This window comes from Mesoplodon mirus (genome assembly GCF_964341445.2).
Source record: "Mesoplodon mirus genome assembly, chromosome: 4".
NCBI lineage: Eukaryota > Metazoa > Chordata > Mammalia > Artiodactyla > Ziphiidae > Mesoplodon > Mesoplodon mirus.
The window spans coordinates 176,345,353-176,359,097 of NC_138979.1; the positions used below are offsets into that span (position 1 = coordinate 176,345,353).

General features: G+C 35.9%; 1 protein-coding gene across 1 annotated transcript in view; it reads right to left on the minus strand.

Moving 5' to 3' along the window:
• Positions 1-13,745, minus strand: part of CATSPERB (cation channel sperm associated auxiliary subunit beta) — a 129,106-nt gene that overhangs the window by 53,642 nt on the left and 61,719 nt on the right. Inside the window, exon 15 of the mRNA XM_082618973.1 lies at positions 11,048-11,192. Within this exon, the coding sequence (XP_082475099.1) occupies positions 11,048-11,192 (145 nt within the window). The remainder of the gene's footprint in view (positions 1-11,047; positions 11,193-13,745) is intronic.

A 13,745-nucleotide genomic window follows, 5' to 3' on the forward strand; every position in this document is an offset into this window, starting at 1 on the left:
AGCTACTGAGCCTGCACTCTAGAGCCCGTGAGCCACAACTACTGAGCCCACATGCCACAACTACTGAAGACTGCACGCCCTAGAGCCTGAGCACTGCAACTACTGAAGCTTGCGTGCTGCAACTACTGAAGCCCCCGTGCCTAGAGCCCATGCTCCACAACAAAAAGAAGCCACCACAATGAGAAACCCGCACACCACAACGAAGAGTAGTCCCCGCTCGCCACAACTAGAGAAAGCCCACGCGCAGCAATGAAGAACCAACGCAGACAAAAAATAAATAAAATTTAAAAAAAAAGATTGGCCAGTGAACATGTGAAAATGTGCTCAACATTATTATTCATGGAAACTAAATCTTCAGTGAGATACCATTACATACTCACCATAATGGCTTACTATTTAAAAGACAATACTAAGTGTTTGCCAGAAGAGGGAGCAACTGGAATTCTTTCATATTGCTGGTGGGACAGTAAATTGATAAAATAACATTGGAAAAATGTTGGCAGCATTTAATATTTTTTTCTCACAAAAAGCTAAACAAACATATACTTTATGATGTAGTAATTCCATTTTGATATTTATACCCAACAGAAATGAAAGCTCTGTCTAGCAAAAGACTTATACAAGAATGTTCATAACTGCTTTATTCATAATAGGCTCCAAATGGAAGCAACTCAAATACCTACCAGCAGTGGAATGGATAAATAAATTGTTGTATATTCAGACCACGGAGGACCACGCAGCAATGAAAAAGAGCAAATTACTAATACTTGTGACAATATGGAGGAATCTCAAAGTCATAATATTGACTGGAAAAAGTCAGACATAAAATATATACCACAGGGGCTTCCCTGGTGGCGCAGTGGTTGAGAGTTCTCCTGCCGATGCAGGGGACATGGGTTCGTGCCCCCGTCCGGGAAGATCCCACATGCCGTGGAGTGGCTGGGCCCGTGAGCCATGGCCACTGAACCTGTGCGTCCGGAGCCTGTGCTCCGCAACAGGAGAGGCCCCAAAAGTGAGAGGCCCGCGTACCGAAAAAAAAAAAAAAAAATATATATATATACATATATATATATATATATATGTATATATATACCACATAATTCTATTTATATGGAGTTCACAACCAGGCAAAACTAATCTATGGTATTAGAAGTCAGGATAATGGCTACCCTTAGCAGTATACTGACAAGAAAGGGCATGTGGGATCTTTCCAGAGTACTGGGAATGTTCCATAGCTTGCTCTGCTTTCCAACCCCTCCCAATGATACTGATAGTTACTTTTGTTTATTGCACAGTCACAGGATGCCTGATTGTCAGAATTCTAAATGCTACTACTGCACACCTTCTGTCTCAACAAATGATTCAGACAAATTAACCACAAGATTAACCTTGATACCAACATAAATTGAACAAAATTTTATTGACAGAAACAAGAATAAATAAACATTGTGGGGAAGACCTGAGGGACTAGAATCAGAATTTTGTGCTCTCTCCTTATCCTTGAATAAGGAAGGACCATTGAGGAGATATTATGATGGTAAAACTGTTCCTGCTGGCGAGCATCAAGGACACAGGATCAAGGCCTTAGAAACCATGCTTTATGAAGTCATATCAGAAACCTTTAGAGAGCTTGTTGTTTAGAATCATATCATAGACTTACAAGACCAGAAGAACCTGGTTTTAAGCTTGGACAGTCAAGAATGCTGGCAATGTTAAAAACAAAGAAACAAACAAAAACCCCCAGACTCATTCTTGTCTTGGAGACAATTAGTATATTTCCTACTCTGGTTATACCTAATCAGGTATCTCCAAGTTTACCCCAGTCTCCAAACTTACCCAATGATCTATAAAAGTGTACTTGAACATTGGGAGATCTACCTTCGGGGAGACTGTATTTCTTTTTTTTTTTTAACCTTTATTGGCATATAATTGCTTTCCAATGTTGTGCTAGTTTCTGCTGTACCACAAAGTGAATCAGCTATATGTATACAAACATCCCCATATCCCCTCCCTTGTGAGCCTCCCTCCCACCCTCCCCATCCCACCCCTCTAGGTCATCACAAAGCATCAAGCTGATCTCCCTGTGCTATGCAGTAGCTTCCTATTAGGGGAGGAGGAAGCTGGGATGAAGTGAGAAAATAGCATTGACATATATACACTACCAAATGTAAAATGGATGGCTAGTAGGAGACTAGTATTGAAGGTAGATCTTCCTTGCCTATTAAGTTATTGAATTTCAGCATTTTTTTTACAATTGGTAGTTTTATTATCTCATCAACACCTGAAAAAATAACCCTAAAATGTATGAAAAATATAAACCTCTCTGAAGAAAACATTAAGAGTAAAGCTTCATGCTCATGAATTAGGCAATGGTTTCTTAGATAAGACAGCAAAATCACAAACAACAAAAGGAAAAAGAGGTTGGACTTGATTAAAATTCAAAATGTTTGTGCCACAAAAAACACCATCAGGAATGTAAAAAACCCATAGAATGAGAGAAAATACATGCAAATCATATATCTCTTAAGGGACTTAACATTCAGAATATATAAAGTACTTTTATAACTCATTAATAAAATCAATTAACTCAATTTTAAATTGGCAAAGGATTTGAATAAGTATTTCTCCAAAGAAGATATATTAGTGACCAATAAACACATGGAAAGATTCTTAATATCATTAGTCATTAGAGAAATGCAAATCAAAACCATGAGATACAATTTCCCATCCACTAGAGTAACTAAAATTTTAAAAAGACAGATAATAATAAGTGTTGGTGAGGATGTAGAGAAATAATCCTCATACATTGCTGGTGGGAATGTAAAATGGTACAACCATAGTTTGACAGTTCTTCAAAATGTTAAACATAGAGTTACCATATGACCTAGCAATGAGAATCCTAAGTATATACCCAAAAGAACTGAAAGCATATGTCTACACAAAACTTGTACACAGATGTTCATAATAGTATTATTCACAATAGCCAAAAAAGTGTAAAAAACATCAAATGTCCATCAACCCAAATATTCTGATGAATGGATAAACAAAATGTGCCAAATCCATACAATAAAATATTATTCATCCATAAAAAGGAATGAAGTACTGATATATGCTACAACATGGATGAAACTTGAAGACATTATATTAAATCAATAAGTCAGTCACAAAAGGACAAATACTGTATGACTCTACTTATATGGGGTATCTAGAGTGGTCAGATTCAGAGAGACAGAAAGTAGTTGCCTGGGGCTGGAGGGAAGAGAGAATGGGGAGTTATTGTTTAATGGCTATGGAGTTTAAGTTTAGAAAGATGGAAACATTCTGGAGGGAGATGGATGGTGATGATGGTTGCACAGCAATGTGAATATACCTAATGCTACTGAGCCATACCCCTAAAAGAAATTAAAATGTTAAAGTCTGTGTTGTGTATATTTTAACAAATAAATAAATTGGAGTAAACAAAACCACCAGCAGGAATCAAGAAAAAAAAAAAACGTATTATGCCAAAAGGTAGAAAAGTATGAGCTAAGGAAAGGAAGAGAAACTTCTGATGTAACAGGTCACACTATTCTATGTCTAACCCTTTAAAGCAATATAGAGAGAAGGAAGGTAAATCAACAAAATCCTGAGGACTCTCAGTAATATCCTCCTAAGGAGACAGAGGTTGACAGTGGATGAGATGGTTTCCAAAGGAAGAGTAAAGGGAAAAACCAGCCCTCTTAAGTGAAGTCAGGTTCACCTCCTTCCAAGGTCCTTTACTGAGTTGAGAGAATGAATCAAGTGCTACCTAGATGAGGTGAGGCAAACAGTCTCAAGAATAATTTACCCACATTGCATCAGAGCAAATTGAAGATCTACCAGTGCTGCACACTTTAGTGATGAACCAGAGAAAAAGAGGAGGAGGAGGAACAGAAGGAGGAGAAGATGTGAGGGAGGAAAGGGGTAAAGAAGAAGGTAGAATAGGGGAGGGAAGGGGAAAGGAAAAGGCAGAATAGGAAGGCACTGATAGCATATAAGTGATACAAAGAATCCAGTCAGACAAAGCATATCTCAAGATAAGGTAAAATTTCCTCTGTATTTTGCATCAAAAGACTTTAATGAATTAATAGATTCAATAAGACAAGATCTCAAAGCCTCAATAACTGAATGACAACATGAAAAGGCAGATCATAGAGATAGAGAAATAAATTGAGAGCCATGTCCCTTTATCATTCTAGGCTCCAAGACAGGTTAACAAAATTTAACTGTGTTGGAAGGGGGTAGGCATCTGTCAATAAGGTCAATCAATATGAATTTTTCCTTTCAACTGTGCAAACTGAGAGGAGCTATGTAGGCTTGATCAATGACATCAATGACAAAATTTGACATCAATGACAAAATTACCAAACCAAGTAAATGGAGAGCCATATATCATTTACCCAACTCCACCTCTTACAAGCTGTGTGACTTTATTTTTTTATTTTATTTTATTATTATTATTATTTTTTGCGATACGCGGGCCTCTCACTGTTGTGGCCTCCCCTGTTGCGGAGCACAGGCTCCGGACGCGCAGGCTCAGCGGCCATGGCTCACGGGACCAGCCGCTCTGCGGCATGTGGGATCTTCCCAAACTTGGGCACAAACCCACGTCCCCTGCATTGGCAGGCGGACTCTCAACCACTGCGCCACCAGGGGAGCCCTATTTTTTTTTAAAATAAATTTATTTATTTATTTATTTATTTATGGCTGCATTGAGTCTTCATTGCTGTGCATGGGCTTTCTCTAGTTGTGGTGAGCGGGGGCTACTCTTCGTCACAGTGCGCGGGCTTCTCACTGCGGTGGTTTCCCGTTGCAGAGCACGGGCTCTAGGCACATGGGCTTCAGTAGTTGTGTCTCATGGGCTCTAGAGTGCAGGCTCAGTAGTTGTGGCACACAGGCTTAGTTGCTCCTTGGCATGTGGGATCTTCCCGGACCAGGGCTCGAACCCATGTCCCCTGAATTGGCAAGCAGATTCTTAATCACTGCACCACCAGGGAAGTCCAAGCTGTGTGAGTTTAATCATATCAATTTAAACTGTAAAAGTAATTTAACATTACCTATTTCAACTTGGTTGTTGTGAATATTAAATGACATGATATTTGTAACATGCTGAGAACAACTATAGCAGCTCAGTGGGTGGGAGCTATTATTATTTGTCTTTGGGGAGAGTAAAAAAAATCACTGAAATTGTAAATGAGAATAAAGCATGATGTTTCAGAGTCCCCCTGCTTTAGGGTTGTTCATAGGATCCTATTTTTGTAGATCCTAAAAATCCATCATCACCACCCCACCCCCTGCCAGAGGATTCTGGGAAGATGGTAGAGTGGGATGCACTAGGAATCTCTCTCCCCACTTGGACAATTGCACTGCAAGAATCTATCTGATGTAATTGTTTGGGAACTCTGGAGTCTATTGAAGGCTTGCAACTTCCAGAGGAAGACTCTGGTAGTAAATTGTGGTTAATTTCAGCCCTTAGCACAGTAGAAGCTACCCATCCTCCACCTCTAGCCTCAGGGCAGGCAGTTATGAATGTGTTCCTGGGGCAGTTGTACACAGCTTGCAGGAGCCAGTGTGGGCAAAAAGGACCTTGTCCTCCAAATATTGTGGATCTGTGCTCTGTTTGCTGACTGCAGCTTCTTATCACAGAGGTGCAGACAAAAAGGAGGGTGGCCATTCTTGTTGCACCTCTTTCAGTGTTGCAAGTCCACTCCCCACTGGCTGAAATGACTTCCAAGGAATTTAAAGGTCTGGGCCCTTCCCCCTTAACTACCCCATCATTTGTCTCTTTTTTTCCCTTTTGGGAACCAGACATTAAAGACTAGGACATTTGAGGTATTATCAAAAAGACAAGCGGTAACAAGTGTTGGTAAAGATGTGGAGAAAAGAGAACACTGTTGGTGGGAATGTAAATTGGTGTTAACTAACCTTATGGTGATAATCATTTTGCAATATATACATATATCAAATCATTACACTGTACATCTTAAACTTACACAATATTATGTCAGTTATATCTCAGTAAAGCTGGGGAGAAAGACTAGGACATTCAAAAGCAACTGCATACACAAGGAAAATTTAGAAACTGACCACATACACTTGGGGAAAGGTACAGGCTCAGGAAAGACCTAAGAAGATCTTGAGTTTACATCTCAGGCTAATCCTTGGCACAGAGAGTGTCCACAACAATAAAAAAAAACAAAAACAAAAAACATTAACAACAAAAAAACAAACCCTGGGGAAGGGGGAGAATCTGATTTCCAGATCTACTATATTATTAGATTCAAATGTCCAGTATTCAACAAAAAAATCACAAGGCATACAAAGAAACAGAAAATACAGCCCATTCAAAGGAAAAAATTAAATCAACAGAAAGGTTCCATCTTAAAGATATTCAAAAAACTAAAGGAAGATGTGGAAAAAGTCAAGAAAATAATATATGAACAAAATGGAAATAATATGAACAAAATGGAAATATCAATAAAGAGATAGAAAAACTAAAAGAACCAAAAAGAAATTCTACAGCTGAAAAAGCACAATAACCGAAATTAAAAATTTGCTAGAGGGATTGAAAGGTAGAAGAAAGAATCAGTTAATTTGAAAATAGGACAATGAAAATTAGCGAGTCTGAGGAACAGAAAGAAAAATCATTGAAGCAAAGTGAATAATGGTTTGTAACTGTACTTGTGTTTTCTATATGATTTAAGAGACTAATACATTTAAAGAAAAAAATGATTAATGTAAAAGCTAGTATTACTTACTGTTAACTTGGGTTTGTAACTCCAAATCTCATTTTCTACATAATTTAGGAGACTGATGCATTTAAAAGAATTACTAATTTATGTTTGGAGGCACACAATGTATAAGGATGTAATTTTGTGACATCAACAGCTGAAACAACAGTAGTTGGAGACTTCAATACCCCACTCACAATTATGGACAGAACACCAGACAGAAGATAGGTAAGGACATCAAGTACTTAAACAGTGCAGTAAACCAACTGAATCTAATAGACATACACAGAACATTCCACCCAACAACAGTACATACATTTCTCAAGGGCATATGGAACAATTTCCAGGACAGACTATATGTTATGCCACAAATTAAGTTTCAATAGACTTAAAAAGATAAATATCACACAAAGTATCTCCTCTGATCACAAGGAGATGAAGTTAAAAATTAATAACAAAGAAAACTGGAAATTCACAAAATTGTGGAAACTAAACAACACTCACTTAAACTAGCAACCTACCAAAGAAGAAATCACAAGGGAAATTGTAAAATACCTACAGACAAATGAAAATGAAAATACAGTATACCAAAACTTATGGGATGAAGTGAAAGTGGTGATAAGGGGAGATTTATTACTCTAAATATTTACATTAAAAATAAGGAAGAGGGCTTCCCTGGTGGCGCAGTGGTTGAGAGTCCGCCTGCCGATGCAGGGGGCACAGGTTCATGCCCCGGTACAGGAGGATCCCACATGCCACGGAGCGGCTGGGCCCGTGAGCCATGGCCACTGAGCCTGCGTGTCCGGAGCCTGTGCTCCACAACGGGAGAGGCACAACAGTGAGAGGCCCACATACCGCAAAAAAAAAAAAAAAAAAAAAAAAGGAAGGAATGAGTGAAGGGAGCCAAAAAGTACAAACTTCCAACTATAAAATAAGTAAGTCATGGAGATGTACAGGAATACCTAGGAGATACTGCAAGTTTGTTTCTAGGCCAACACAATAAAGCAAATATTGCAATAAAGCAATTCACATGAATTTTTTGGTTTCCCAGTGTATATAAAAGTTACATTTACACTAGACTGTAGTCTATTAAGGGTGTAATAGTATTATGCCTTTAAAACAATGTATATACCTTAATTTAAAAATACTTTATCACTGAAAAATGCTAACCATCATCTGAAAATGGATGGTTGTTACAAACTTTCAATTCGTTTAAAAAAAAAGCAGTATCTGCAAAGTGCAATAAAGCTAAGCACAATAAAATTACATATACCTGTAATGTACAGCATGGTTACTATAGTTAATAATACTGTATTACATATGTGAAAGTTGCTCAGAGAGTAGATCTTAAAGTTCTCATGACAAGAAAAAAAATCTGTAACTATGTATGGTGATGGATGTTAACTAGACTTATTGTGGTAATCATTTTGCAATGTCTACAAATATAAAATCATTATGTTGTATACCTAAAACTAATATAATGTTATATGTCAATTATACCTCAATTAAAATTGTTAAAACAAAAATCAAGAAATTTAACTTTAAAACTTAAGGAACTAGAAAAAGAAGAACAAAGTAAACCAAAAGCTAGCAAGGGAAAAGGAAATAATAAAGATTAGAGCAGAGATAAATGGAACAGAGAGTCAAAAAATAAGAAAGAAAATCAATAAAATCAAAAGTTGATTCTTTGAAAAGATCAATAAACCTTTACCTAGATGAACTGAGAATAAAAGAAAGATGACTCAAATTACTAAAATCAGAAGTGAAAGTGAGAACATTACTGCTACTTCTACAGAAGTAGAAAGGATTATAAGAGAGTATTATAAACAACTGTACACCAGCAAATTGGATGAGCAAAATAAAATGGAAAAATTCCTAGAAAAAAAACCCTACAAGACTAAGTACATTGTGAAGAAATAGAAAATCTGAATAGACCTAAAACTAGTAAGGAGATTGAATTAGTAATAAAAAAATCTCTCAACAAAGAAAAGCCCTGGACCTGATGGCTTCACAGGTGAATTCAACAAAACATTTAAAGAAGAGCTAATACTGATCCCTCTCAAACTTTTCCAAAAAATTGAAAAAGAGGAACATTTCCCAACTCATTCCATGAAGTCAGTGTTATCCTGATACCAAAGCCAAACAAAAACACTATCAAAAAAGAAAAAAGAAAACTGTAGACCAATATCCCTGATGAGTAATGATGCAAAAATCCTCAACAAAATACTAGCACACAGAATTCAGCAGCCCATTAAAAGGATTATTCACCATGACTAAGTAGGGTTTATTCCTGTAATGCAAGGAACATTGAATGCAAACAACATATGAAAACTGATCAATGTAGTATACCACATTAACAGGATGAAAGAAAAAAACCCACAACATCATCTTAACTGATACAAAAGAGCATTTGACAAAATTCAACATACTTTCATGATAAAACACTTAACAGACTAGAAATAGAAAAAAACTATGGGGGGAGGGGTGAATGGGATGAATTGGGAGATTGGGATTGAGATATATACACTATTGATACTATGTATAAAATAGGTAACTAATGAGAACCTACTGTATAGCACAGGGAACTCTACTCAGTGCTCTATGGTGACCTAAATGAGAAGGAAATCCAAAAAAGAGGGGATATATGTATATGTATAGCTGATTCACTTTGCTGTACAGTGTAAACTAATACAATATTGTAAAGCAACTATACTCCAATAAAAATTATTAAAAAAAGAAGAAAACTACCTAAACATAATGAAAACCATATATGAGAAATCCACAGTGAACATTATACTCAAGGGTGAAAGACTTAAAGCTTTTCCTCTAAGATCAGGAACAAGGCAAGGAAGCCCACTCTCACCACTTCTATTCAATATAGTACTGGAAGTTCTAGCCAGAGCTATTAGGCAAGAGAAAGAAGTTAAAAGCATCAGAATTGAAAAGGAAGTAGTAAAATCATCTCTGTTCACAGATGATGTGATCTTAAATGTAAAAATCCCTAAAGCTTCTACAAAAAAAAAAAACCTATAAGAACTAATAATGGAATTCAGCAAAGTAGCAGGATATAAAATCATCACTCAAAAATCAGTTGCATTTCTGTACACTAACATGAATAATTAGAAGACAAAATTAGGAAAACAATTCCATTTATAATAGCATCAAAAAACTACTTAAAAAATAACCAAATTAGTTAAGGGTAACCCACAGAATGGGAGAAAATATTTGCAAATCATTTATCTGACAAGGGATTAATATGCAGAATAAATAGAAAACTCCTAAAACTCAACAATAAAAACAAGCAATCTGATTAACAAACAGGTAAAGGACTTCAAAAGACATTTCTCCAAAGATTAAAAAATGGCCAATAAGGACATAAAAAGATGCTCAACATCACTAATAATTAGGGAAGTGCGATCAAAACTATAATGAAAAACCACTTCACATCCATTAGGATGATTACTATCAAAAGACCAGAAAATAACAAGGGTTGGCAATGATGTGGAGAAACTGGAACTCCTTTGCACTGGGGGTCAGAATGTAAAATGGTACAATGCTGTGTAAACAGTATTGAAGTTCCTCAAAAAATTAAAAATAGAATTATCATATGATCCAGTGATCTCACTTCTGAGTATATACCCAAAAGAAATAAAAGCAGGTCTCAAAGATATATCTGTATAGCCATGTTCATAGCAACACTATTCACAATAGCTATAACATGGAAGCAACAAAATTGTCCACTGATGTATGAATGGACAAGCAAAATGTCATATATACCATACAACTGAATACTATTCAGCCTTAATGATGAAGAAAACTCTGACATATGCTATTACATGGATGACCCTTGAGAACATTATGCTAAGTGAAATAATCTAGTCTCAAAAGGACAAACACTGTATGATTCCACTTATATGAGGTACCAACGTAGTCAAAATCATAGAGACAGAAAGTAGAATGGCAGCTGTGAGAGGCTGTGGGGAAGAGGGGAGTGGGGAGTGGGGATTTATTTTTTAAAGGGTATAGAGTTTCAAGATGAAAAGAGTTATGGAGATGGATGTTGGAGGTGCTTGCAGAATGCTTGCATGTATTTAATACCACTGAACTATACACTTAAAAATGGTTAAGATGGTAAATTTTGTTATGTTTATTTTTATTACAGTAAAAATTTTTTTAAAATCCATCACCCCTAATAGGTCTGTGACCTTAGGATTAGTTCATTAATATGGCAGGTTTTAAAATAAATCTAATCCCTGGCTCACAGGTAGTGCTTATACCAATAAAAGTGAATTCCTCACCTGCCTTTGTCAAGTAAACCTTTCCACTTCGGGAAACAAAAGTAATATCTGAAGTATAAAAACTATGATAAGTATTCTTTATGACATCATCATGAAAGTCAGCTATTAATTCAAAGGTGTTGCCGCCATCAATTGAAAGCCATACCTAAGGGAATAAAAAGATAATACCTCACTAAAGAGCTGCCATGTAACAGTCATCAGTTACCTAATCTTCCTACATAAGAAAAGTCATGCACCATGACCATACTCCCACATCCATCACACACACACAGACGTACAGACTGACTCCTTACCTACTTGTTAAACTGTCTATTTCCTTCCTAGAGTTTGTGCAAAAGTGTACATGGCAGTCTTCAGTTTTAAACAGTATGCATTGTGAATGTACCAAAGAACAAAGTTATTCCACCATCTCCCAACTGGTCCTCCTTGTTCATAAAAGGATGAAGTGTTGGATGTATTTGGATATGGAGGAGAGTGCTTATCCATATTAAAATGAGACTTCTGTGCTGAATTCCTTTATTAGTTCTAATCAGGTTTTTTTGTTTTTGTTTCACTTGTTTTGTAGAATCTTCAGAGTTTTCTACATACAAGATCATAGCATCTGTGCATAGAGATAATCTTACTTCTTCCTTTTATATACAGATACTTTAAAATTTCTTTTTCTTGTCTAATAGCTCTGGTTAGAACTTCCAGTACTATATTGAATACAAGTGTTGAGAGTGGGCTTCCTTGCCTTGTTCCTGATCTTAGAGGAAAAGCTTTAAGTCTTTCACCATTGAGCATAATGCTCACTGTGGGTTTCTCATATATGGTTTTCATTATGTTTAGGTAGTTTTCTTCTATTTCTAGTCTGTTAAGTATTTTTATCTTGAAAGTATGTTGAATTTTGTCAAATGTTCTTTTGTATCAATTGAGATGATGCTGTGATTTTTTTTCTTTCATTCTGTTAATGTGGTGTATTACATTGATCAGTTTCATATGTTGAACCATGTCTGTGTTCTAGGAAGAAATCACAATGGTCATGGTATGTATAATCCTTTTAATGTGCTGTTGAATTCAGTTGCCTAGTATTTTGTTGAGAATTTTTGCATCAGTGTTTTCTAGGGATTTGGTCTCTAGTTTTCCTTTCTTGTAGTATCCTTGTCTGGCTTTGGTATCAGGATAATGGTGGCATCATAGAATGACCTTGCAAGTGTTCCTTCATTTTTTTTTTGGTATGAGTTTGAGGAGGATTAGTGTTAATTCTTCTTTAAATATAATATTTGGAACAACTCACCAATGAAGCCATCCCTTCTTGGGCTTTTCTTTGTTGGGAGGTTTGATTACTGATTCAATCTCCTAACTAGTTATTGGTCTGTTCAGATTTCCTATGCCTTCACATTTTAAGAATTAGTAGGTTGTATGTTTCTAGGAATTTACCCATTTCTTCTAGCTTATCCAGTTTGTTAGCATACAACTGTTCATAATATTCTCATATCCTCCTTATTTCTGTGGCATTAATTGTAATGTCCCCTCTTTCAATTTTAGTTGTCTTCTTTTTCTTAGTTAATCTAGCTAAGGCTTGTCAATAAAGCAGCTCTTAATTTCATTGCTTTTTTTCCTATTGTTTTTCTATTCTTGATTACATTTATCTCTTTTCTAGTCTTTATTATTTCCTTCCATCTGCTAGCTTTGGTTTGGTGGGTCTTCTTTTTCTAGTTCCTTAAGTCGTAAAATTAGGTGGTTAATTTGAGATTTTTCTTTTTAATATGTGTTTATAGCTATAAACTTCCCTTTAGTATTGCTATTGCTGCATCCCATAAGTTTTTTTTCACAGATTATTTTTTATTTTTATATTGAAGTATAGTTGATTTACAATATCATGTTAGTTTCAGGTGTACAGCACAATGATTCAGTTATATATATATATATATATTCTTCAGATTCTCTTTCCTTATAGGTTATTACAAAACACTGGGTATAGTTCCATGTGCTAGACAGTAAGTCCTTGTTTATCTGTTTTATATATAGTAGTGTATATGTGTTAATTCCAACATCTTAATTTATCCCTCTCCCCACCCCCTTTTCCCCTTTGGTAACCATAAGTTTGTTTTCTATGTCTGTGAGTCTCTTTCTGTTTTTGAAATAAGTTCACTTGTATCCTTTTTTTTTTTCAGATTCCACATATAAGCAATATTATATGATATTTATCTTTCTCTGTCTGGCTTACTTCACCTAGTATGATAATCTCTAGGTCCATCCATGTTACTGTAAATGGCATTATTTCATTATTTTTTATGGCTGAGTAGTATTCTATTGTGTATATATACACCACATCTCCTTTATTCACTCATTTATCTGTTGATGGAAATTTAGGTTGCTTCCACATCTTAGCTATTGTAAATAGTGCTGCAATATGTCTTGTTTTCATTTTAACTTTCTCAAGGTATTCTCTGATTTCCCTTATGACTACCTCTTTGACTCACTGGTTGTTTAAGAATGTGTTAATTTCCACATACTTGTGGATTTTCCAGTTTTCCTTCTATTGACTTCTAGTTTCATTCCACTGTGATTGGAAAATATACTTTGTATAATTTCAATCTTTTTAAGTGTGTTGAGACTCGTTTTGTGGCCTCACATATGATCTATCCTAGAGAACGTTCTGTGTGTATTTGAGAAGAAGTTATTCTGCAGTTGCTGGGTGCAGTATTCTGATTAC